Consider the following 23509-nt stretch of genomic DNA (forward strand, 5'->3'; position numbering starts at 1 on the left):
GCCTCCTTATTGACTGTAGATTAGTATTTTCATTATTTTGACAGATGCTGCGTAGTTTACAAACACTTACAACACACACTATGGTACAACGTCACCATGCTGTTGAACACAATATTACTACACAGCAGTTGTTACAACAGACTTATAAAGCTAGCCAAAGGATTCTGCCAGGGACCCCCTTTTCTGACCCTCACCTCATGGCCCTTCTCACAAAAGGGTCAACAGACAACAAACTCTTGTTGACTTTGTTGAAATCACCCTGTAGGACCCAGGAAGTCTTTGGAACTGGCCAATCAGGAGCTGGGTCAATATTTACCAGCTCCTGCCCTCTTCCTGCTGCCCTCACCTCCTGCCTACCCTGGTGTTTGTGCCTGTGGGCGAGCATGGGAGTAGGGGCAGTATATGAGGACAGGCTCTGGCCAGGACTCAGTCTGGCTGCCCCTCCTGACACCATGAAGGCCTGGGCCCTGGTCACCCTTCCCTGCCTCCTGCTGCTGAACCTGCTCACAGGATCCGAAGCCTCCCCGTGAGTTTTCACTACCTGGTGTATCCTCTCACCAGCTTTCTCTTGTCTTCTTTGAGTTATTTTTCCTGTCTCTTGTGAGCTATTACATGTTTCTACGAGTTTGAAAAAAAATCTTCTTTGAACCTTAACATGTTTCTTTAAGGTGTTTGAGCTTTCTTCTTTTTCCGTTGTCTCTTCTTTGAAGTTTCCATTGTCCTCTCTGAGCTTTCCCTGTATTTCTATGTTGCCCCTAGTCTCGTGTCTTCTTTGATTGGTCTCTAAGTATCTTCTTACGCCTTTCTTCGATAATTTGAGCTCTCTCTGTTGTCTTCTTTGAACCTTCCAACATTTTCGTTTTTTTAGGCTCTCTTGCGTTTTATCCTCAAGCTTTCTGTTTTGTCATCTTTGAACTTGTCCTCTGACATCGCTGAGTTTTCTCTACTGTCATCTTTGAAATGTCTTACTTGATCTCTTTAGACTCTCCTGTGCATCATTCTCTTAGGATTTCTTGAGTGGCTTCTTTGTGCCTTCATCTGTGCCTTCTTTCACCTTTGTATTCTGTACTCTGTGGTACTTCATTCTGGAAGCCTGGGTGAGTCTAGAAGACAAGGGAATGACTGAACAAGAATAGTCAGTGATCACTACAACGGTGTGGGTTGTTCTGGTGATAAAGTGTATGGAGAGTGTGTGTTTGGTGGAGTAAAGTCTGCAGTGCAGCATTAGCTGTAGATTGTGAACAGGAATAGATTGGAGTGATTTGGTGTTGATTGTGGCAATCTCTCCCTCTCTGGGTCTGCTTGTTCTTTACTGGAATACATTGGCAGGTGGGATTGCTTTCTGAACCTCTGGGGTATCGCTGTCTAGAAATCAGAATAACAATGCGATTTTTGGTGAGCAAATATAGTGCAGGCCACAATAGTGATTGTAGACTGAGCAGGAATTTAACAGCAGCAGCTAAGGTACGAGAGGCAGAATGCACTGTGACTGATTTGTGAGTCAGACTGGTTTGCATGGTTGTTGATGAGGGCTTAGGTGTAGGACAATGTTGCCCTGTTGGTTCATGGTGGTGGATGCACCTGGTTCTATTGTATGGCTGGTGGTTTGAGGAAGGGATCTTACTGAGGGTGAAGGGATTTTACTGAGAGTGTCAATTTTTTGATGCTGGTGCTTATCTACATTTTGCTTGGAGTGTGTCTGGATATATGCAGCACTGCATGCAACCAGAATGTTGTATGATGCTGTTTTAAGAGCAGTATGTTAGCAGTGACTGTGGCACATGTGCGTTGGACCACAGACTGCATCTGAAAGGATGAAGTCCTGCAGCTGGCACGGAGGAAGTCAGTGAGGAGTAAGTTAATGCGGTTAGTGTGAAACTATTGAAAGAAACCTAAAGCAGAGATGGGCTGTCGGATGGAGAAGAACTGTTGCTCAAGGATGTGGGCATATTTTATGGGGTGGGAATTGTTGTGTTTTGTGGTAAGATGTCTTATTTTCACATGCATTTCCTATAGTGTGGGGGCTTTCTGATAGTTTCCTTGAGGTGTGGCTGTGGTGGTGAACTGATTGTAAGCCTGCCATGCTTTGTAATTACCAGCAGATCATTGCACTGATATGAGTTTGCGGAGGCAATGATTGTTTTAAGATCAATGACAAATAACAATAAACACAGACCCAGCAAACCATAAAATAGGGCAACCAAAAGAAGGGCCCAAACATTGTCCTGTAACACCAGCCCTTTGTGCATGCCTGATTGTCCCATAGGCCAGTCCAAACCTGGGTTATATTGCCTTTTTTGGGTGTGCAGAGGGGGTGGCTGATGTGGTTGCAGATGTCATGTTCCATTGTTGTGACTGCAAGAGGGTGATTTAGTGGCTGTGTTCATATCATGCCATCTGAACTTTGGCTGTTTCATAGACATCTGGGCATGTGTATGAGGGTGAGTAGCTCAGCAAGTGGGGAGCAGCTGTATGGAAAGGTTTAACACGTATGGTGAATTCACTTGTGATGAGCAGTGTGAGTGTATAGCGAGGGCTAGAAGGTGATCCAGCGGTAATTACCTGGTAATTTCCCTATTCAAAACCTCATTACCTATGGTTTACCGCTGTAAAGGGTGAAAATGATGGACCTTTTGATGACCGTGTTTAACCAAACAGGAAACTTTACATAAATATGATAATTAAATGCAAACAATATTAAAGGCAATACTGAGAGTGGTGAGTTATTTTAAAGGGTTTTATTTTAAGTCAAAAGATAAGGTTCTCTGACTCTTTATTCATTAGTCAAATATCAATCAGGTTACAGAATTGAAAAATAGGAAAATAGCATTAATACAGAACATATTATAGTCTGCATATAAGCATCACATATAGGAAGGAAAATGTGGTGCAAATTGTCAGTCAAATTCTTAAAGAGTTTCTAAGGAAAAGAGTAAGTCTTACAATGTTAATCAATAATTAATAATGGCAAAAATATACCATAAGAGAAATAAATGCAGTTTAGCACCTGAAATCTAAATCTGTTCTGATCCTTTCAGTTCTTTCTCTCTCTTACCTCTGCTTCACTGTGCTAGTCTGTGTCTCAAGCTGCACCATAGCCCCCACAGAATGCAGCCCCTCCCTGTCTCTGTGTCCAGCACAGAAACTGGACCTGGCCCTCAGAAAAAAATGAAAAAAGAAGCAAGCCACTCCTCCCACTTGTAAGCCATATTTCAAGTAAAAGTTCACGTGCACAATCCTCATAGCTGGTCCAATCGGAACTTCAAGACACATCATCTCCCCATGGGCTGACTGGATACGTCATTAATCAGACTTGTTCCTGTTCAAATTTCAGTCTTGTGATTTATGAAAAAAAAATGTGTTTTTCTCTCCACGTTTAAACAGGCTACAAAAATATGCAACATTGTGAAGGTCGAAGGAAACTGTAGGCAGGATTTTTCAACAGAGCCCTTTCATTGAAAGTTGCTAGGGAAAGAGGAGTACATTCCATTCTGAGTGTCCAACGGCAAAAAAAACAAAAAAAAACCTACAAAAAACTGAGTCCACTAAAGTAAACTAAAATCACGTGGTTTTCTACACTGTGAAATACAATTCAGCACATTTCTACTCTTGCAAAAATACATGATGCCATTTTAAAAGTACAAATACATTTTCTAAATTAATGTGCATTCTATAGTGAGATTACATATGGATTAATCACATATAAACATGGCTGTTCAACTAATTAAGCATGTTTTCACATGAAAGCACCTCCAAACTGAAGCATTCTGATCAGGCCCTATGTTTTCATCTTGCTTGCGCCACAATCTGCGTGCCATTTTAGAATTCATGTCTGCAGCTTTTTGTCACACAATAATGCATACATTTTATAGGTGAAATCTAAGCTCTATCAAAGGCATGAAGGAATGTGGCATGCACAGGAGGTTTGGGGCTTGTGAGATATGGTAGCTGGGGGCATGGGTAGCTGAGACTGGTGTGAGTATTTGCTAGGCTGATTTTGGCAAGGTATTGTTTAAGGGTGTGCTGGACTGACTGAGATATTATGGCAGTTATGGCGATAGGGGCTTGTATATATGCCCCTCAGTTTGGGAACACCCAGTGACTTATTATGGACGGGGGGAGCTCTCTCTGACCTTGAGATAACCTCCCATCCAATTTGGGACCATTGTCCTTTTCTGCACATTATGAGGAAGGGTAAGGGAAATCTGGCTTCTGCCACTGCTTAAAAAACATGATGTCACAAATTTTAAAGAGGAGTGTTAACTGTTTCGAAGAATTTTGATAAGAATTGAATTGTTTGTAAAGCAGAAACAAATAAAAAGGGCCATGATATTTGTGAACTGTGCTCTGGAGAATTGTGAGGATCCTCATAGCGCTCTTTGGTCGCCAATCGCAGTGGCCTTCCTTGTATCTCTGAAATGGGATCATTTTTTATTCTTGTACATATTAGGTACTTTTTATACTCTTTCGAAGGTCTTTTCTGAAATGGAAAGATTGCTTGCTTCAAGGAGTGAGTTGAGTGACTGAGTTATTGACAGCGTCAAATCAGGATGTAGTCATGAAAGATTGAATTTCTCAGTGGTAAGCATTAGACTATCTCCTGGAGCAGGAGCATTTGTAGTGCTTTACAGCACAGGGATCCTTCCCAGTTTTTTAGGTGGCACTGATGGACTTTCTAGACGATTGGATCCAGTTAGACGGTTTGACCGCCCACTCCCATGTTGATTTTGGGACTTTAGTCAACTTTTGGTTGTCTGAGTAAACATTCAATAAATGATGACTGGTGTTTACAGAGACTATCCGTTAGATAACATGGTCACTGGACGAAGGGATTTTGCCCTGCGATGAGGCCATCTTGAATTTGGATTCTGACTTAAGGCAGTGGGGCCGCTTATCCACAACTTGGTTCAGGAAGGTCAGTTTTAGAGTGTATTTGGTTGCATATGTTGATGGTATGGCCTTGGCACAATCTATGCCCAATACTGAGTCCAACAGCACTAGACAGATGTGTTTCTGCAAGCAGAAGGCGGCTTGCAACAACGTACAAACAGGTGGAGCACTGATGGAGCCCAGTGGAGATACGTCTAATGGCAGAGTGGTGTGGGTGTCAACTCCACACACAGCACAACTGGGAGTTCACTGGAACACTAGCCTTGTAGCTTTCTTAGGACACTTCAGATCTCCTTCTGTTGTGCGACCAGCACGAGCCGTCTGCTGATAGTTACCAGTGACTGTTCTGGCAGCCCCCTTGAACCAAGTCACACATGTTCTGCACCTGCTGTGATTTTAATTAATTTTATAAAGCACCCATTAACCAACATAGGCATATTGGCACATAGGAGAAAGCATTAAACTTGTAAGGATGTAATACCAAGAGATAGGAAGAGACCAGCAGAAAAGGTGAGTTTCTAAGGAATTTCTGAAGGAAAGATTTGAGTGTTCTTAATTTGTAAAGGGGAGTTAATGCAGAGTTGAGAACCACGCAAAGGCCGCCCATCCAAGAATGTTTGAAATGGGCATTCAAGTGTAGGATCTGCTGGTTGGCGTGCATGGTTTTTGGAAGGGTGCAGTGGTAGAATCATGCAGGATGTGATTTCTCAGCTTCACAGAAAATTCTGTTCTTTATGACAATCTACAGCTCAATCAGTAGCCATTGGAGTTTAGCTGAGGCTTAATAGCATAGTCGAATTTACGCAACTTCTTACATTCCGTACTGTGAGGTTCGGTGTCCTCTGAAGCTTAACTAAGGAGGCCTCGAAGAGGCCCAGAAGAGCTTTGCTACAATAGTGAACTCTTAATAAATCACATGCTGAAACTACCTGAACATAAAGGTGATGTGGGAGGTATGCAACAATTGTCCTCAAGAGTGTTAAAGATTAGAAGCATGCTGAGGAAACAGTGTTAATCTGAGGTTTGAGGGAGAGATCTTGATCCCGCATAACTCCTAGAGACTATACTGTCTTTAACGGAAAGCAAACTTCTCTCATAGTCACAGGCCAGAGTGTATTTTGCACTTGCTCAATGTTGTTGCCCACTAACAAGACCTCAGTTTTATTAGCAATAAAGATGTTTTACAAAAGCCAAGTCCGAACTTCATGCAGACTTGTAGTTAGCCTGACTGCAGAGTTGGGTGCATGACTGCCCCTCTGTTCTTGGGTCCTCAAGTCTAATTGGCACCCTCACACCATTTCCCAGTCCTGTATCCCTATTGCGTGCTTGTCGGCCCCGATAAATTGCTGTGCATCCCCCTGGTCAATATAGTACAGGTGTGTGTTGTTTGAACAGCTTTGTATGTTTGCGTTATGTGTCCTTGCCTTTGTTTTTCAAAATGACGACACTTATCCTCGGATATAACTGGCACTACTGCAGGAGACACACCTAGTGGGTAATGAAGGCCAGCTTGTAGGATTCATGAGAGGCACTTGGGGACAGAGATGTATTCACGTACATCACTCTAATTCCAGGATTCAAAGAAATGACTATTCCTCAAAGGCATTTATGTTATGGCTACGGTTCAGTGGAGAGTTCACCAGGTGACAGAACTGTGGTGTATGTGCCACACCCACCTTACATGTGGAATCTGTGAACGTGATTGGTTGCATCATGACTGAAGTGTCAGACTCAATCCCGATTATTGGAGGGGACTTTAACAATGTCATAATTGAGGCTGAATTGAGGGTTGGGGCTTTTACTTCTGGGTGGTTTTTTGGTCTGATTGGCAAAGAGCAACTCTGGAAAATGTTGACTGCCTGGAGCATGTCTTCAGGATATATTTCAGTTCCTGGTGTGCTGCATATTTGAGCACAGGTGGATGTGGGCCCACAGACCAACTCTTCAAATGATTCAAGTGCACAATGGCTTGTCAGGGTTGTGTACTGGCCCCTGCCCTATCCGCGGACAGACTTACCGATTTATCTTAAAAGAAACGGCTTCTTTTTCTCCTAGAATAGGCAGGGTCCATATCTCATGTTTTCTACATGGAGACACTTTAGTAAATCAGTCTGCCAAGAAAGCAGGTGGCCCTGCCAGAATACTGCATTAATAATCACCTCACAGTAACATTTTGGGAAGAAATAATGGATATATTCCTGGCAGTTTAGAGGAAATCTGATGGAGAGCGAACATGCGTATAAATATAATGGCTTAAAATGTTCTGCTTCCTTAATCTAGGCAGTGAATTTAGATGAGTGATTTGTCCAGTCTATGATAACCTTGGGCGATTTAGCAAAGTTTAGTCGCAAATATGGGGACTATATACTAAGTCCATTTTATTAGCTTTTAAAGGTAAAGTACCACCCCTGGTTCAGTATGGTGCAGAACTACTGGCTTGTGACCATAGACTCTCCTGGAAGTCATCAAGAGAATCCCTTTGAAACATCTTCCACCCAATTCGGTGACTGAAGAGTCAAGCATGGACCTGGGCTCATATCAGGTCATGATCTGGAACGGGCAAGGCGAGTTAGATTTATACACTCTTTGGATTCTAGCATTCAAAATAAAATCTCCATCCTATGTTTGAGGGAGATATTAAAGAATGAGACCATGGGCCAGGTCAGTTTGAAGGCACAAAGACCTGCATTATGATTTTTGTTATATTCAGCAGTGGGGTGTTTTTTGCACCCATGCAAGCATTGAAGTGTTCAGCCATGAAATTTTGGTGGTGGTACACCTTCTTGCATGCACTGGTGACACGCTATCCTACATGCGCTGGTGGCACACTATCTTACATGCGCTGGTGGCACACCTTCCTACACATGCTGGTGGTACACCTTCTTGCATGCACTGGTGGCACACCTTCCTACATGGGCTAGTAGTACACCTTCTTGGATGCACTGGTGGCACATCTTCCTTAATATTACTCATGATATATGTGTGATGCAAAGAAGACGCAGAGGTAAGTGAAAGAAAGAGTCAATATTTGATAAGGAGTAATAAAGTGAGACCGTGACCCCCCTGCGCCCTATACTGTAATGAGCATTGTCCTAGAATCAGAATACCGCAATCACCAGAATATGTGGACATAGGGCGGTTGATTCCAGCACCCACTATTAAGGTTACCTCTGGTTGCCTTGTCTGGGCATCTCAGATTAAACCTTTGAAGAACTAAATCAATACCATGTTTATGAGTGAGTGGGTGATGATGAAGGACCGAGGAAGGTAGAGGGAAGAATGGCCCTAAAGGAGCCCATGTGAGTGTGATGGTACTAGTGAGAACAGAGCCTGACACGACCCTTGACCTCTGTATTCTTCCCTTCCAGGCACTATGCAGTACTGATCCCGGCAGAGATCCACTTTCCGCACACAGAACGGGCCTGCGTCCATCTCAACGGCCTCAATGGGACTGCACATTTGACAGTCAAACTTCACCTGCAGGAGGTCACCCTTACCCTCCTGGAAGAAAATGTTGAACCCTCCACATACTTCAAATGTGTCTCTTTCCAGGTACAGTATCCATGATGGTTGGCAGTGCCCAGGTCCTAGAGGTTAAAAGCCGACACAGCTATAGTACTGAATCCCCAGCTAGCTGCCTAGAATTGCAAGGTTCATGGTAAAGGTTAACGACTGAACGTACATGAAGGTGTATCACCACCTCACCCACAAGTGATAGATACTTCATAGTAAATACCCAAAGGCAGTACTTCATTTGATCCTGTGGTTTACGGTGCTCAGCACCGGGACTTATTTGTCAACACTGGCACTTATGACAGTCTGCCACAGTGTGGAGCTGTTTGTCTAATTTAGGTATGAGCACAGCGACAGTCATTTCTTAATTCAACATGCATTAAAAAGACTAATGCCTGAACCCAAGCCATTCTTATAGCTGATGAGGCTTGGAAAATTCTGAATTGTCACACTTGCAGGAGTGTGATGGTTTGTAGCTGTCTTGGTACTGGCATTGACTGCACTAGCAGGAGCAATGTGTAGAGCATGCCGCAGTAGCCTCCTGACAAGGGCCCTGGCACTTACATTTTTACAAATTAACCACTGCCTAAAGGCATCCTCATAGATTGTTCTGGTGAAACATTTAGGTACCTTTCGGTCTTTATGTCCATATTAAACATCTTACACCTCTTTTTCATCTTCAAACTACTTTTTAGAGGTGTTAATTTTCTTTTCTACTTTAGCTCTGGATGAGTTTAAACATTAGCTTCTCAGACTTAAGCCTATACTTAGCTCCAGAATGATGCTGGTCTGCATGGGCCTGGGTGTGTGCTGTTTAGGGGCCTTTACATCTGTCTGTAGTCACAGAATTCGCAGAAGCTGCAGAGGCACTAGGCTGATCCAACTGGATCCAAGAGGCACTCACATTATGCCACAGGTTAAAAATGTCTTAGAAGCTTGCGTATTCGTGCAATAATATGTTAAACTAAATATGTACTAACTTGTCTCACAACAGTACATATACAATGACCAAAACAATTACAACAAACCGCTGTATCACTGGTAGCCATTAGTTACTTATACCCCTGAGCTGAGTTTATATAAATAAAGGTGCTTTTATTATTTAGCATGAGTCCTTCAGTCTTCAAAAATGCTCACCATTGGCAAATTGCAGCAAAGATTCCAAGAGGATGCCACACCCAAGACATTCTCAGCAGAATATGTTTTCCATGTTTCAAGGCATATGCCCCTGTCAGCCTTTCCTATTTCTAGTCCATATGGAGGGAGGAATTCCTCAGAATCCATGCCTTCAGTTTACCCATACATGGTACATTCTCCAAGGTTCTTAAAGTACGCACTGAGCAGTATATACTCCTTTACTCACACTCACTCATTCCCGAAAGATCAGTAGTATCTTCTCTCTCTGAATCTGCATGTGGGCCTAGCCCACGAGGGCTTCACAGTTTATGAGCAGCATCAAACTTCTTGGGCTCGATTCACAAAGTGACTTACAACAAGTAGTAAAGCTATGAGTATGGGGTCTCCACACTCATGGCTGAACCTCTGCGCTTGTGGTGGAATCTCATTAACTCAGGCGGAATCTCCTCACGGCGCACTCTATGCAGTGTGTCATGCGGAGATTCCACCCCCAGTGCTCATCTTGGACATTCCACACAATGCTCACATCTCACTGCACCTCAACGCACTCCACTGGCTCCCAGTCCAGCAAAGATACCAATTCAAGCTGCTCATGTACTCCTACAAAGCCCTCAACAAAATCAGACCAGCATACCTCAACCACCGCCTCAACTTCTACCAACCCACCGGCCTACATGGTACTGTATGTACCCCTGCGGGGGACATTCCTTCTCACACATCGCAGCAAAAGCCTGGAACGACCTCCCGCTACACCTCAGAACTGCCTCCTCCCTCATGGACTTCCAAAAGGCGCTCAAGACCTGGCTCTTCCAGGAAAAAACAAACATAATTCTATCCATCCACCTTTCTCGGGTCCTCGCCCTACTCAGCACCTGGATACCCTCACTGGTCATTAGCCGTGCATTAGAAATCCACACAACATAACAGTGCAGAGATTCCACCACGAGTGCGGAGACTTTGAGACTTTGCACTTGTAACTTTACTACACGTAAGTCCCTCTGTGAATCGGGCCCCTTGTGTGGATCATGTCTTGAGTTGGTACAGCTGCCCAGATTCACTCTGTGGTTGCAGCCATCATGGGCCAGCCTCACTCCACATTAGTTGCCGGGCCTTGTCCTCCTGCCTCAAGTAATGCTCATAATCCTGGTTGTATGACAGCATGTCAGATACCACAGTATTATTTAGCATTTACCTTTCATCTAAGATATCACACATAATTAAATCATTTTTAGTATGAGTTACTCATTTTACTATTTTGTTGTCTACATTTATATTATGTTCCATTATACTATACTAAATGATTTTGTTAGTATTTATGTGCAGTATGTGTCCACACCTAGTCCCGACCCTTGACCTAATAGTTACATCACAACATACCTACCTATATGGGGTACAGATAATTTAAAAGCAGAAGGTATCATAATTCTCCATGCCATTGTGATGCAATTACAGTGATATTACTGTAGTACAATATTTTGTATGCAATATAGTGATTATGCACTGGGTGCATGAGGAACTGACACAGTGCTTAATTTGAGCCGGTGGTTTCTGGAGCTCGGCACCTGCACTTAATTGCTAACACCGGCACTTATGACAGTCTGCCACATGGTGGCACTGTTTGTTTATTTAGAGTTGAGCATAACAACAGTTGTATATTAATTCAATATATACGTTAAAAATAAAATACCTACAACCAAATCCATTCGTATAGCTTTGGGGGCCTTGAATAGCCTGAAGTGTACTACTTGTATGAGTGTGATGGTTAGTAGGTGTCTTCGTACTGTCGTTGGCAGCACTGTCAGGGGCGATGGATTGTGCTAGCTGCAGTGGCCATTGAGGAGCACCCTGGCACTTTATTCTTTTACAAATTAAGCAATGAATTGTCCATTATCTTCGCTGATGGACTGCTGTCAATCACACACTGTCTGCAGAGGTCATGATCCCCACTGTCTGTTCTCTCTAAATTTCTAGGTAAAGGGGTCTCTCTAACCTCCTTCATGTTCTGTCTCATCAGTTCCCGACAACAACTGGTCCAGATTATGAAAAGAAACCTTCAGGCGTTTTTGTGGCAAAATAGTGTGTAACTATGCCATGTCAGTTCACAGGCTCACAACTCAGTGACTTAAAAACTCAAGTCGACTCATAGACTGGAGCTTTTTCCCTCGAGTACCAACTCATCAACACATAAATCAATGATCCGAGCAAAACAAAAACAAAACATAGTGAAATTAAAACAATGTTTAATGTCAGTAAAATATGACAATTAGATAGTTGTAATGAAAAAACTAGAATGCAGTGGAAACCTCTTTACTTGTTGATGGAGGGGGTACGGGTAGTGAGTACAGCTGCCGGCTTTGGAACTGAGCACCCAAATCCGAATATCACCTTCAGCTCAACATCCAGTGATTTGGGGAAAATCACCTAATCTAACTGTGCCTCAACCAATAAAAAAGCGTGACGTTTTCTATTGTAAAGTGTCTTAATGCCCTCGGGCAAACATAGCTGTATCCAAAACTGCAAAAAAAAGAGTTTCAATCTGTAAGGAATACGTTTTGATCCACGGTGAGCATGGATACATTTTATAGTTTGCAAGATGCCCAAACATGTCAAAGTGCCTGCCGTGGACATCTGGCCTGATCTGCAGGCTATGCAGTTTTATCTTGGTAGGGCCAGCTCACCATTTCATCCTTCAGGGGTTTATAAATTAGGAAAAAATACGCTGAAACATTGTGGCAACTGTTATTTAAAGCGCTTCAAAGGGTAAAAATAGCAGTTTGAAGCACTACATAAAAGCAAATAAGAATCTATCACCATAATTTTAATTATTATAATTATATTAATGCAACTTTTAATTGTTCACATTTCGTCTCATGCTGTAAACTGTTTCTGTAATTCTGCAACCAGATTTTCTGAAAAAGCAAGATTGGGTTTTTACAGAGTGCGGCATTATTGACTTCTGCGCAAATCCTTATTCTGCTGATGGTAAACACAGCTCCCAATAAAAACTGCACTCAGTGGTATCAGTTTGTACCTGATGTGGTATTGTCTCTCCGAATACCATGTGGCATTGGTTTGTTTCCAAATCAGGATTCTAGACTTTGCTGCAATTACCACAACTTCAGTTTTTTCTGCAAATAACTTTCTGCCTGTAGAATTCATACAGAAGAAAACACATTGGGTCTGATTCACCAACTGCACTTTTGAGTAAGTTTACACTTTTGAATAAGTTTAGTACTTTTCCAAGCATAAGATTTAACAAGTATGCAGAACATTTTAAAAAGGACACAGCTACTACTAAGATGAAATGAATATGATTGCTTTTTATTACATTCATAATACAATTCTCAAAATACAGATTTTCAGACTTCTTTAGAACTGGCAAGTGAGAATGTTTTTTTAATAAAACAGAGATAGTATGGATAATTCTAGAAACGTTTCCAGTAATATTTTGGTTTAGCTGCAATATTCTGCTGGACTCAAAGAAATAGACTAATTAACAAAGCTGTTAATGATGCTGCCTTGCTTGCATTTGGTGAGGGGTAGCCCCTGTCAATGGTACCCTGAGAGGATGTGCAGTGAAATCTTTCATGTGTGATATGGTTTTGTTCCCTTACAGGTGCCGCTCCCCGCTGGTGGCTCCGAGGAGGTTGGGCAAGTGGGCATTTCTGTTGAGTCTGAGGGCCACACACTGAAAAACAAGAAGAAGGTGCTTTTGAGGACCGTCAAAAGTGGGACATTTGTGCAGACCGACAAGGCCGTGTACAAGCCGGGACAGACAGGTACCCCCAGGATATATCCTCCCTTCTGTGTTCAAGACAGAGCTTGGTTAGGAGTTTTGAGGAGTTCAAGCTCTAGACTCATTCGAACCTCACACAGTGTAGCGATATAAGCGAAGGAAAGAGTGAATGGAATGGAGTGAAAGTGAGGAAAGTTGCAAACTCAAAACTTTTGAACGATGAAAAGTGCAAAAGGAAGGATGACTAACAATTTAAAGCAGTACTGAAACATGAGTAAAAAAAAAGTGATAGCAAGAGTGAAGGAAGAAACAATCAGAAGAAATAGACATTGAAGGGATCAAAGAGGAAATAAAGGGCCAGTGAGTGATTGAAGGAATCATTGGCGGGAAAATGAGGGACAAGATGAGGAGGATGGGAAGTAACTTGTGTAGAAAAACTTGTTTGAAACCATGATGAAAGAAGTGCAAAGTTGAGGTTAATACACTTGTATGATTATGGACAATCAATGAAACTTAACATGATGTGGCAATGAAAAAGAGAAAGTGGATGTGTTACTTGGGGTCCAATTCACAATATTGTTTTCAGCGATTACGACAAATTTACTAATGACCAAAAGCTCAGTGAATTGGGCCTTCAGTACAGTACTGTGTGGGTGCTCCAACCTCCAGCTAAACTAGCTCCTGTCCCTCAACCATTTGAGAGCTGTGAGGTGAGACACACTCCTAGGCTCTGGAGGAAGGTGCACTTGAACTGATCTCAAGGTGTGGGGATTCTCATACCCAAAAGCCACCCACTAACACTCACTTCTTGTCCTTGCAGTGAAGTTTCGCATTGTGACTCTGAATGAGGACTTTATTGCGGAGAACAAGCCGGTAAGTAAATCTGAGCTGAGCAATGCGATGCTCTTCGTGGGCAAAGGAGAGCCATTAAATGTGTCAGATGGGTGTCTGCCTTGAATCACCTTTCCAATAGCCAGTGAGATAATTTCTGAATTAGAAGAAAAACCCAAGAGATCAGTGCAACTTATCTTATTACCTTGGTTCATACTTCTATGGAGTGTGCACAAACTGAAACAACTGGTAATGTCTAGTTGCATACTTAGAGCCTACGACACTCTGATCCTCAAAGGACGGTCCATTTCTCTATTCTTTTTGCACAACTCTCTCTCGAACTAGCTCTAAAACATAACAAATACAGAAAATGATCGTGTCTTAAAATAGCATTTCCCACATGGCTACATTTCAGTTTTCTTAGATATGAATTGCTTACTGGCATTTTTTGTTAATATTTGCTGTTAAGTTTCTTACAGACATAAAAGAATGCCTTAACTATAAGCTATCCTGTAGAACCGGTCTATACCCGTTCTATTATAAAAACTTGTATTCACGTTGATGTAGCACATACAGTGGAAACATTTGGTATCTGCCATTTCCTTTACTTTTTTGTCTCAATCCAAATTTCTCACTCATTTTTTTCTGTACAGAGGAGCAGCTAACATTTATGCAATATTTAACAAGCAGTTAGCACTTTCTTACCCAAAAACTGCCTACAACTCACTTCTATGGTTAGCAAATTTCTTTAGTATGCTGGCTTAAGAAGGATATATTTCACTCTCACAATTTTTCGGGCTTCAATCTATCACACCTTGTAGTTGAGATAAGCGCCCTGTTGAGTGCCCAGTAGTTTGTGCACCAATTTTACTTCAAACAAGGACAGCTCTTGAATTAGGAAAGTAACATGGATATTTAACTGCCTTCTTTCTAACAATCTCCTCTGTTCTCTTTCAGTACTCACTCGTGCAAATCCAGGTAAGAACTTTTAAGATGTCTGCTTTGTCCATCGTGCCTTTTAGTTGTTCACCTCCTTTTTGATTTATTATGTTTGGTATGTCTTGGCTGCTTTTTACAGATTTGTATTTTTTTTGTTATGCCGCACTTGTAAAGTTATGCAGTGCCTAACAGCTAACTGATTTGCCATAAAGCACTATTGATGACAAGAGGATTCCGCTGTGATGGTTAGTTGAATTAATGAGTCCGGTGACTCTTTCTGGCAGGTAGACGCAAGGAATGGCCAGTGGATGGAGAGCTGGATTGTGGATCCAAGGTTGTGGGTCTCATACCATGATGTTGCTCTCTTCTTTGATTAGGAATTGGGTTTCAGGGATGTTACAGAGGTCCAAGTATTTAGAAGAGGACATAATTCTACAAAGCTCTTGATTGGGATTTGACCATTACGTGGAATTGAGTCTTTCCGGTTGGCCATTATGGGTGAGAAGTACATGAGACCAGGTGGTAATAATATTGGACGATCTCCCTGCTGCCGTTGGTACATTTATCATAATGTCTTGATACGGCAGCTTGCAGCTGCATGGATTTTGGGTTGCACACTACCTATGGTCTACCCGAAGGTTGGTTAAGGAAGTGACTGCCTCAGTTTCACCTTTCAGTATTTTCAGTTTCATGAGGAGTTCTACATGAATTGTTGCTGTTCCAGAGTCTTTCTACCTACAACTTAATTAGTGCTTTCCAGAAGTCTAGATACTATAGTCATCGGCTGTCAGTCCCCTCCGAATTATGGGCTCCTTCCCCACCCCTGTTTGTAAACAAATATGCTTGTGTCACCAGATCTAGGTGACTTAATCTGCTTCACTATAAAATCATATCTACTTCTCATTGACTGTTGTGAATTTACGGGTCAATGTAAACTCAGGAATCTCACTGAAGACCCCTACAATTTCTCCCTCATGCTAACCATGTGCCATTTTTAATCACACCTGAGAGTCCGCTAATATTATTTCTGGCAAACAAGGGATTGACTCTGTTATCTCAACGCTGCATACTGGTATGAAAGCCTGACAGTACACTTAAAATTCTACCTATCGTAGGGCCTCCATCTAATTCATATCACTCTTGATGAGGGACAGAGGTTAGTTGACTAAAACACATTAAAGGTTTCAGGAACTATGAACCTACAATCTTCTGCACAACAGCAAACACACAGGCGAATGACGTGCAGTTAAATAACACAAAGAACAAACAAAAAAATGCTTTACCTTTGGTATAATCGTGGCACCCGCGCTTTACTGTAAATGTTATAAGTAAAGCGCGGGTGCCGCGATTATACCAAAAGTAAAGAAATGGATGTTTTTTTCTATTCCTTTACTTTTGGTATAATCGCGGCACCCTCGCTTTACTTATAACATTAAAAGTAAAGCGTGGGTGCCGCAATTATACCAAAAGTAAAGAAATAGAAAAAAAATCTATTTCTTTACCTTTGGTATAATCGTGGCACCCGAGCTTTACTTTCAAAGTTATAAGTAAATCGCGGGTGAAGCGCTTATACCAAAAGTAAAGAAAAGCAAGTGGCGCGCGCGTCACGCCTGACTCTGGGCACAATCATAGCTCCTCCCACGGCCTATTGGTGTCTATTACGCACTTGGTGCGCGTAATAGACACCAATAGGCTATGGGAGGAGCTATGCACACGCCTCTAGCCAATTGCGTGCAGTCTTTAAGACTAAGACGCACACAAGGGCCAATGAAAGAGCTGAAGAGAAAACGAACACGCACCAGCGTGTGCGATTCCAGGGTCCATTTCTGAACCCCGGCCTAAAGGACTCTCGCCTGCGCGATCACACTGCGCAGTGCAACGCAGGTCGCGAGACCTAAAAAGAACAGATCTTCAATCCCTATGCCTATTCCACAAAATGAATGTGCTATTTGTGGGCTTGGTGTTAGTACAATACATTGGTGCAAGGAAGACTTAGGTCATTGCCCCACTAAATACCATGGGTCTGATTCGCAAAGATATATAATATATAATTTGTGCTGGCACATTTACATATGTTGGTAGGAGATATCCATGCACAATTTGCATTCTTGTCAATTTACCTAACTTCTGACTATTTGTAAGGAATACATGATTTTTTATAAAAATCTTTGTGAATCTGGTCCTATGGATTCATCCAGCTACGGAAAAGTGTCCTTTAGTCATAATTCATGTTTTTTTTTAGAATAGCAGGACCCTTCGTGTCCTCACTTTATCAACAACGTGTTTAAAAAAAGCATCAATGCCTGAGCAATTAAATCAAGGACGGGACCGGTGTATCCAGCCAGTGGATCGTGAGCTATCAGTAGCTCCCAGTCACTTTCAGAGTAGCTCACAGCCTTGAGTTCATTTTTAAATAAGGGCGTATAAATTTTCCTTTTAAAGTTGAGGGAAGGCTGTGTTTATTTTACATTATTATCATCAGGTCTCAGATAGCATTGCCTTATAATGAGCAGTGCTCCGTCAGATTTATGAACGAAGGTGGGGCTGGGGCACAGGGGTGAACAACTGAAGCACTGAGGTATTTAAGTCTTAATCTAATGTCCTTGTCAACTCCGTATTGGAGCTGTGAACAAAATGATGATTCTGAATGCTTTTTAATGGGAGAAAATGAAAATGTAAGGTTACCTTAATGATTAAATAAACACTTCGGGGCAGATTTATGAGGTTTTGCCGTAGGGAAGCGCAGCAGGCCTTCCTGCTGCGCTTCCCTACGGCAAAAGAAAAGGGCAGGGATGCGCCGTATCTATAAAATGCGGCGCATTCCTGTCCTTTTCCCCTGCGCCGGCGCACAATGGGCTGCCTGCGCCAACGTAGGCACCTCTGCACCATGGTGCAAGGGTGCATGCGTTGCGGGGATGAATATTTTTGTATAGGAAGGGAAACCTTTCTGTACAAAAATAATCACAAGAGGTTTTTCCTCTTTGTATGGGTGCTGCAGAATGCAGCACACATAGAAAAAGGAAAAACGAGGAGAAATAAAGATATTTCTCCCCGTTGCGCCTCCCTTACGCCTCCCCTGGGGAGGCGTAAGCTTTTGGCGCTGCCTCAGATTTACGATTTCTCGTAAATCTGGGGCAGTGTCAAAAGGCCATGGGTGTTACTGGGAACGCCCCCAGCAACACCCATTGCACGCCCCTTTAACGCAGAACACTGCGTTAAAGGGACTGATATTTATGAAGCAGCATTAAGCCACAAAAAGTGGCTCAGTGCTGCCTGATAAATATCACGCAGGCTTCTGCGCCACGGAACGTCACAAAAAGTGACGTTCCGATGGCGCAACGGGCCTCATAGATCTGCCCCTTCATTTTTATTTTCTCCCATTTCAAAGAGCATTTACAAACAGCAGTCCCCTTACTCCCAGTGGCCAGTAGACACTGTGCCATAAGTATAACTATAAAATACAGCAAGGTTTTTTTAAATGAGTGAAATTTAAAGTGCAGAAAAATGTTCCATATTATGAACATTTTTGCAGAAAATTTTTCTGCACTTTAAATTTTTCCCATTAAAACAAATTATTGTATGTTTGTGTTACAGATGTAACGGTGCTACATATGGTGTAAGGTATGTCCTGTGCCACAAGTACATATGACACAGTCTCTCAGTCACCCGTAAACATATATCCCATTCATGCGCACGCATGTTCAAACATCCCCAAAGGCCACGCTCTCACTGACACACATGGCAGCCCTGTTATAGTGCCCCTAATCAAAGTATTTTGCTTAAACCATAGAATCTGGCTCTATGGACATGAGGCTTAAAAGAATTGAAGCTGGGTATGGGGGTGCCTGGTAACACTGCACAAGTTGTTTAGTATTCAGTAGCTGACAATGATTTTCTCTGATCAGAAGCAGCTCTCATTGCAGAAAAGGTTAGAGACTCTAAACCCACTTTTTATTACATAAAATTATATTTAAAAAGTGTTTCCACAGAAGCCCTGTATTCATGTATCTGTATGTAGTAATAGGATAGCGTGGGCCTCACCGCATTGATAGAGGAGTGATTTACATCTGAGTGGTAGTGGAGCTGTACAAGAGGGAAACCACAAAGACAGCGAAAAGCAGGAGAATCTACTAGACTTCAATTCCAGAAGGATAGTTTGTTCAAAATGTAGGTTTTGAACAGGGCTTTTTTAATGCCCACCAGTCAGTGGTAAACACAGATTATATTCTTTTCTATAAAACGGTTCCGAGGTATGAGTGCATATCATGAAATCCGTGTTTCAGAAATAGAAATGTTTCATTTAGGAATGGTGAGAAGGTGTTGTGGTTTACTTTTTGTGAACTTTGAGCCTCCACGCAGTGACATTTTCTCTTTGAGGTACGTAGGTATTACTCAAGACATTTATTACAGTGATCTGTACATTAAGAAGGAGATAATTATGTTTTATTAAAGGGGTTATATCATCAGACTTTGTTCCTCTCGATGTGATAATCTGCTGAGGGTAGAATGACATTGAAAGGGAATAAATAGTGGTTGGAGAACACTAGTAAGTCTCTTACTAAATCAATGTGGGGTTGAACAAAAGTTTGTACTCCATCACCCTATGCTCTGTTCCCTCATCTTTGAAGGGAGGCTTAATATTCAACTTATTGAAGAAACTGAATCAGGACGTTCACACCTTAAGTGATTACCAGTCTAATACTAATTTACAATCCTCACCAAACTGGTAGAGTATGTTCAGAGGGCCAACTCAAAATCTTTCATGACCCATACCACTACTGTTCCACGTTCAATCTAGCTTCTGGAATTTTGCCTTGGGATATGTTGATGGAGATCAAGCTACCATTGTTATAAAATGGGTTTGTGGTTGGCAGAGGTATGCACCCTGTCTAAGCAAGAACCATGATCCCAGTCAGGGTAAGCGAGATACATACTGAAAGAAAGCCTGTGCTCACCCTATGAGAGCTTGGCACAGAGCAGTCAGGCTTATATAAAGAGGCAATGTGTAAAGAATTTGTGCAACTTACAAACAGTAACACAATGAAATGACCACAAAAAAACTCCTAACAGTTTAGAAAAATAGATCACAATTTAATAAATAATTTATGGTGAAAATGACAAAAATACAATGTGTAGAAGTGGAGTTATTGAATAGCAGAAGAATGAAAGCAGTGTAGCACTTAGAAACAAATAACACAAAAATGGGTTATTTGGTCGCACTGGACCTGGGCAAAGTCAAAGTTCGGGCTGAATGGATGGAGCATAGGCCAACTACAGGACCCACGCTGGCCCCGGTGAACAGAGTACCTTTCCTGATTGCAACACAAGATGTATCGTGAGATGTGTTGATGCTGATCCCGCAAGTCGAAAGATGCATCAATCTTTTCCAGGCAGTGGCGGTGATGCGCCGGTTCCATAGACGAGGTGCTGGGCCGCGATGCGCTGATTCCGTAGCGTGATGCTCTGGGTTTCTTCAAGCAGTCGAGTGATGCACTGATCTCTCCGAGCTGCTTCAATTCCACTGAAGTTCAAACCAGCGTATTTGATAACTGAAAGTCCAGTAGCAAACACCTTGTGCCCTGAGTTTTTGAAATCCTCTGTTATCTTACTTGCACTGTTCACGAGCACTGTGCTATCACTTTCATGTGTTAACCAAACCAGCATAGTTGGGTGCGACAGACATTGTATCAGCATTCAAAATATCATTATTTTACTTCCATAGCATTAATTACACTAAAATTTGTTATTGCCCCTTTAAAAAAAATATATTGTCTTGTGGCAATAGACACCTATCGCATGTGTATGCATTTCTTGAAACATAAAAGCATGTGAAGTATTACTTACTAAATTCTGAAGGAACTGCAAGGACTTATGCTGTAGAAATAGAAATAAGACCTTATTTTTGCCAGGCGTATTTTTAAGACTGTAACTTCAGAATATCAGCTCTTTAGAAGTTACCATTTATTATTCTTATTTAAAACATGTACATGTCAATGAAGGTACTCTCTTCAAGTATCAAACTTTTTATAGTGTTCTTAAATTGGGATACAATTAAATGCTCTGGAAAGGCAAGTGTTATTTCTTGTTTCATGGTTTTATTTTGGGGTTTTACTTTCGTTATTATTTGGGTCTCTACTACTCATGGCATTCCCGTCTTAATATTCTCTGTATTTCTTGCAATGTTCTGTATTGTTGTACATCCCCAGCATTGTTATATTCGGTTCACTCAAGGTCTCCTTTTCTTGTTATTGTTCCTCGCCGATGGCTTTCTCTTCTATACACTCTATTGCATTCTTCATAACATCTTCTCCTTTTTGGGCTGGTCTATATTGTTCTTGAAATTCTATACTAATATTTATCTCCTATGAATGTTTGTAATCAGCTTTTGCACTCCTCTTTAGCAGCCATGTATTTTTATTTCCACATTTAAAGTGTGTATTATCCACATTGTTTTCAGTTTTGATCTATTGAATAACATTTGCTAATCATTTAGTTCCAGCACCTGTTTTTTGTTCAGTATTGTCTTTCCTAATCTTTGATTTTGCGCCTCTTCTTTTTTTTGGTTGTCTGCTATTCTTTTTATGCAGCTTCCTAATTATCCTGCTAGCTCCTTTGCTGTTTTCTTCTTTCTTTTTTTTTTTTAAGTTTGAGTTTATTGAGGAAATAGGAGGGGAAGGAAAGGGGGAGGGGAACAGGGTATAATCATCATGAAAAGCATATACAAAGAATAAACAATTCAATAAAAACTCTCATTAAAAACAAAAATAATAAGCATGTGAATTACATAAGCAGAACCAACTATGTAAATGAAAATACCATATAATATAGTAGAACGCAATATCATGGCAGAGAGGCATTAAAGAAACAAGGCAATCATGGCGGTTTACGCACCTCAACTGTGTCCAGGCCTGGAGAGGCGTGTGTTGGGGCAGAGGAGGAGAGATAGGATACCAGGGGAAGCCAAAGCAGATCACGTTTAATTGCTAGGGAAACGGGAGATACGTAACTGGTATCTAGGCGATGATGGAAACAAACTGCATTCCACCAAGATTGATAGGAGACATTTGCAGCTTGCTTCCAATTAGAAGTAATGATATGAAAAGCCACAGCCACTAGGAGATCTAGTAATAGATAATGGGAAGGAGATTGCGGGAGTGACGGTGAAAGGGAACCTAGAAAAACTTGCAAAGGGGAGAAGGGAGTTTGAAGTTGGAATATTTTTTGTATCTGCGTCCAAACTAGGTGCCAGAATTTGGAAATAGGAGGGCAATCAAACAGCATATGCTTGAGATCTGCAGTGGAACAAGAACAGGACCAACAAGTAGGGGACATGTCAGGAGAGAAGCGGGACAAAGTATGTGGAGTATATAAAGTTCTGTTATAGATAAAGTATAAGGTTTGGGTAGTATTAGCAGCTCTAGAGGTCTTATGAAGCTTAGCCCATATCTTGTCCCAACAAGCATTTACAATGCAATGGTCTCGGCATTGTTAAAGTTAGAGCTATTGGCATTGCTCATGACATTCTTTCCGTTTATGTTTTTTTATGTAAAACATTTAAAGAAACGGCATTGTTATTTACAACGTCAATAGCTTAATCACTCTCAAATGCGAGACGCATTGCATTTGCACCCACACAGAGCCACACACAAAGCCACCCACACACACAGAGCCACACACAAAGCCACCCACACACAGAGCCACCCACACACAGAGCCACTCACAGAGCAACCCCCCCCCACACACACACGCAGTAGCCCACTGACCTATTTACATTATGTGGTTTTCCGCGACTGTATAACATCGGCACAGCAGGCTTTGTAATCTGAATATTTCTTGATTAAATAATACTCAAAACAAATGAACCTCAATATAGATCTCACTATAAAGTGCAAGTGACTATTTACAGAAACATAATTGTCATAAAACAATGGCCAGCAAAAGATTTTTAACCAATCCCACAGTTCTGGCCTGAGGTTTCTAAGGCTAAAAAGAAGCATTTAATTACATTTAGCAGCATCTAGAGGATAACAAAGACCCACAGAGTGGTCTTCAGGCAACACTGCCAGCAACATGAGGATTCTTGGGGTTGAAGCGACTGTTGAAGATCCTGTTGCCGAAGTAACTGATGACATGTTCCTACCCCTTGTCAATAATCCACCTATCTCTGAAAGGCAGATTTAAAGGGCCACCCAATGAGTGATGTCACAGTAGGTCTCTACAGCCAAGCACACAAAATCTGGAATCCATGCTGCTGGTGATTAACAGTGCTACAGGGCATGATAAAGATACCCCCCCACACCCCTTATGTTGTATGACCCTTTTAACTAGTGCACTATTAGAACTTGACTTCACAATCTCCATTATGTTTTGGGCGTCCTCTCTTGTTGCCTTGATCATGCATGAGGTAGTAAGTGCGTAATACCTTGCACTGCTCTCGTCTGACATTCGGGCTCTCGGATGCAG

General features: G+C 41.8%; 1 protein-coding gene and 1 long non-coding RNA gene across 2 annotated transcripts in view; one reads left to right on the plus strand and one right to left on the minus strand.

Moving 5' to 3' along the window:
• The first annotated feature begins 373 nt into the window (after positions 1–373).
• LOC146812870 (alpha-2-macroglobulin-like protein 1) overlaps positions 374–23509 on the plus strand; it is a 227443-nt gene continuing 204307 nt past the window's right edge. The window contains exons 1-5 of the mRNA XM_085619944.1: positions 374–526; positions 8259–8442; positions 13157–13319; positions 14097–14149; positions 15065–15085. Of these exons, the coding sequence (XP_085476070.1) occupies positions 384–526; positions 8259–8442; positions 13157–13319; positions 14097–14149; positions 15065–15085 (564 nt within the window). The 5' untranslated portion in view covers positions 374–383. The remainder of the gene's footprint in view (positions 527–8258; positions 8443–13156; positions 13320–14096; positions 14150–15064; positions 15086–23509) is intronic.
• The window catches only part of LOC146812871 (uncharacterized), a 70609-nt gene continuing 59688 nt past the window's right edge, over positions 12589–23509 (minus strand). Inside the window, exon 3 of the long non-coding RNA XR_014966930.1 lies at positions 12589–12686. This is a non-coding gene — a long non-coding RNA (uncharacterized LOC146812871). The remainder of the gene's footprint in view (positions 12687–23509) is intronic.

The sequence above is a fragment of the Triturus cristatus genome, chromosome 7 (assembly GCF_964204655.1).
Source record: "Triturus cristatus chromosome 7, aTriCri1.1, whole genome shotgun sequence".
Lineage (NCBI taxonomy): Eukaryota > Metazoa > Chordata > Amphibia > Caudata > Salamandridae > Triturus > Triturus cristatus.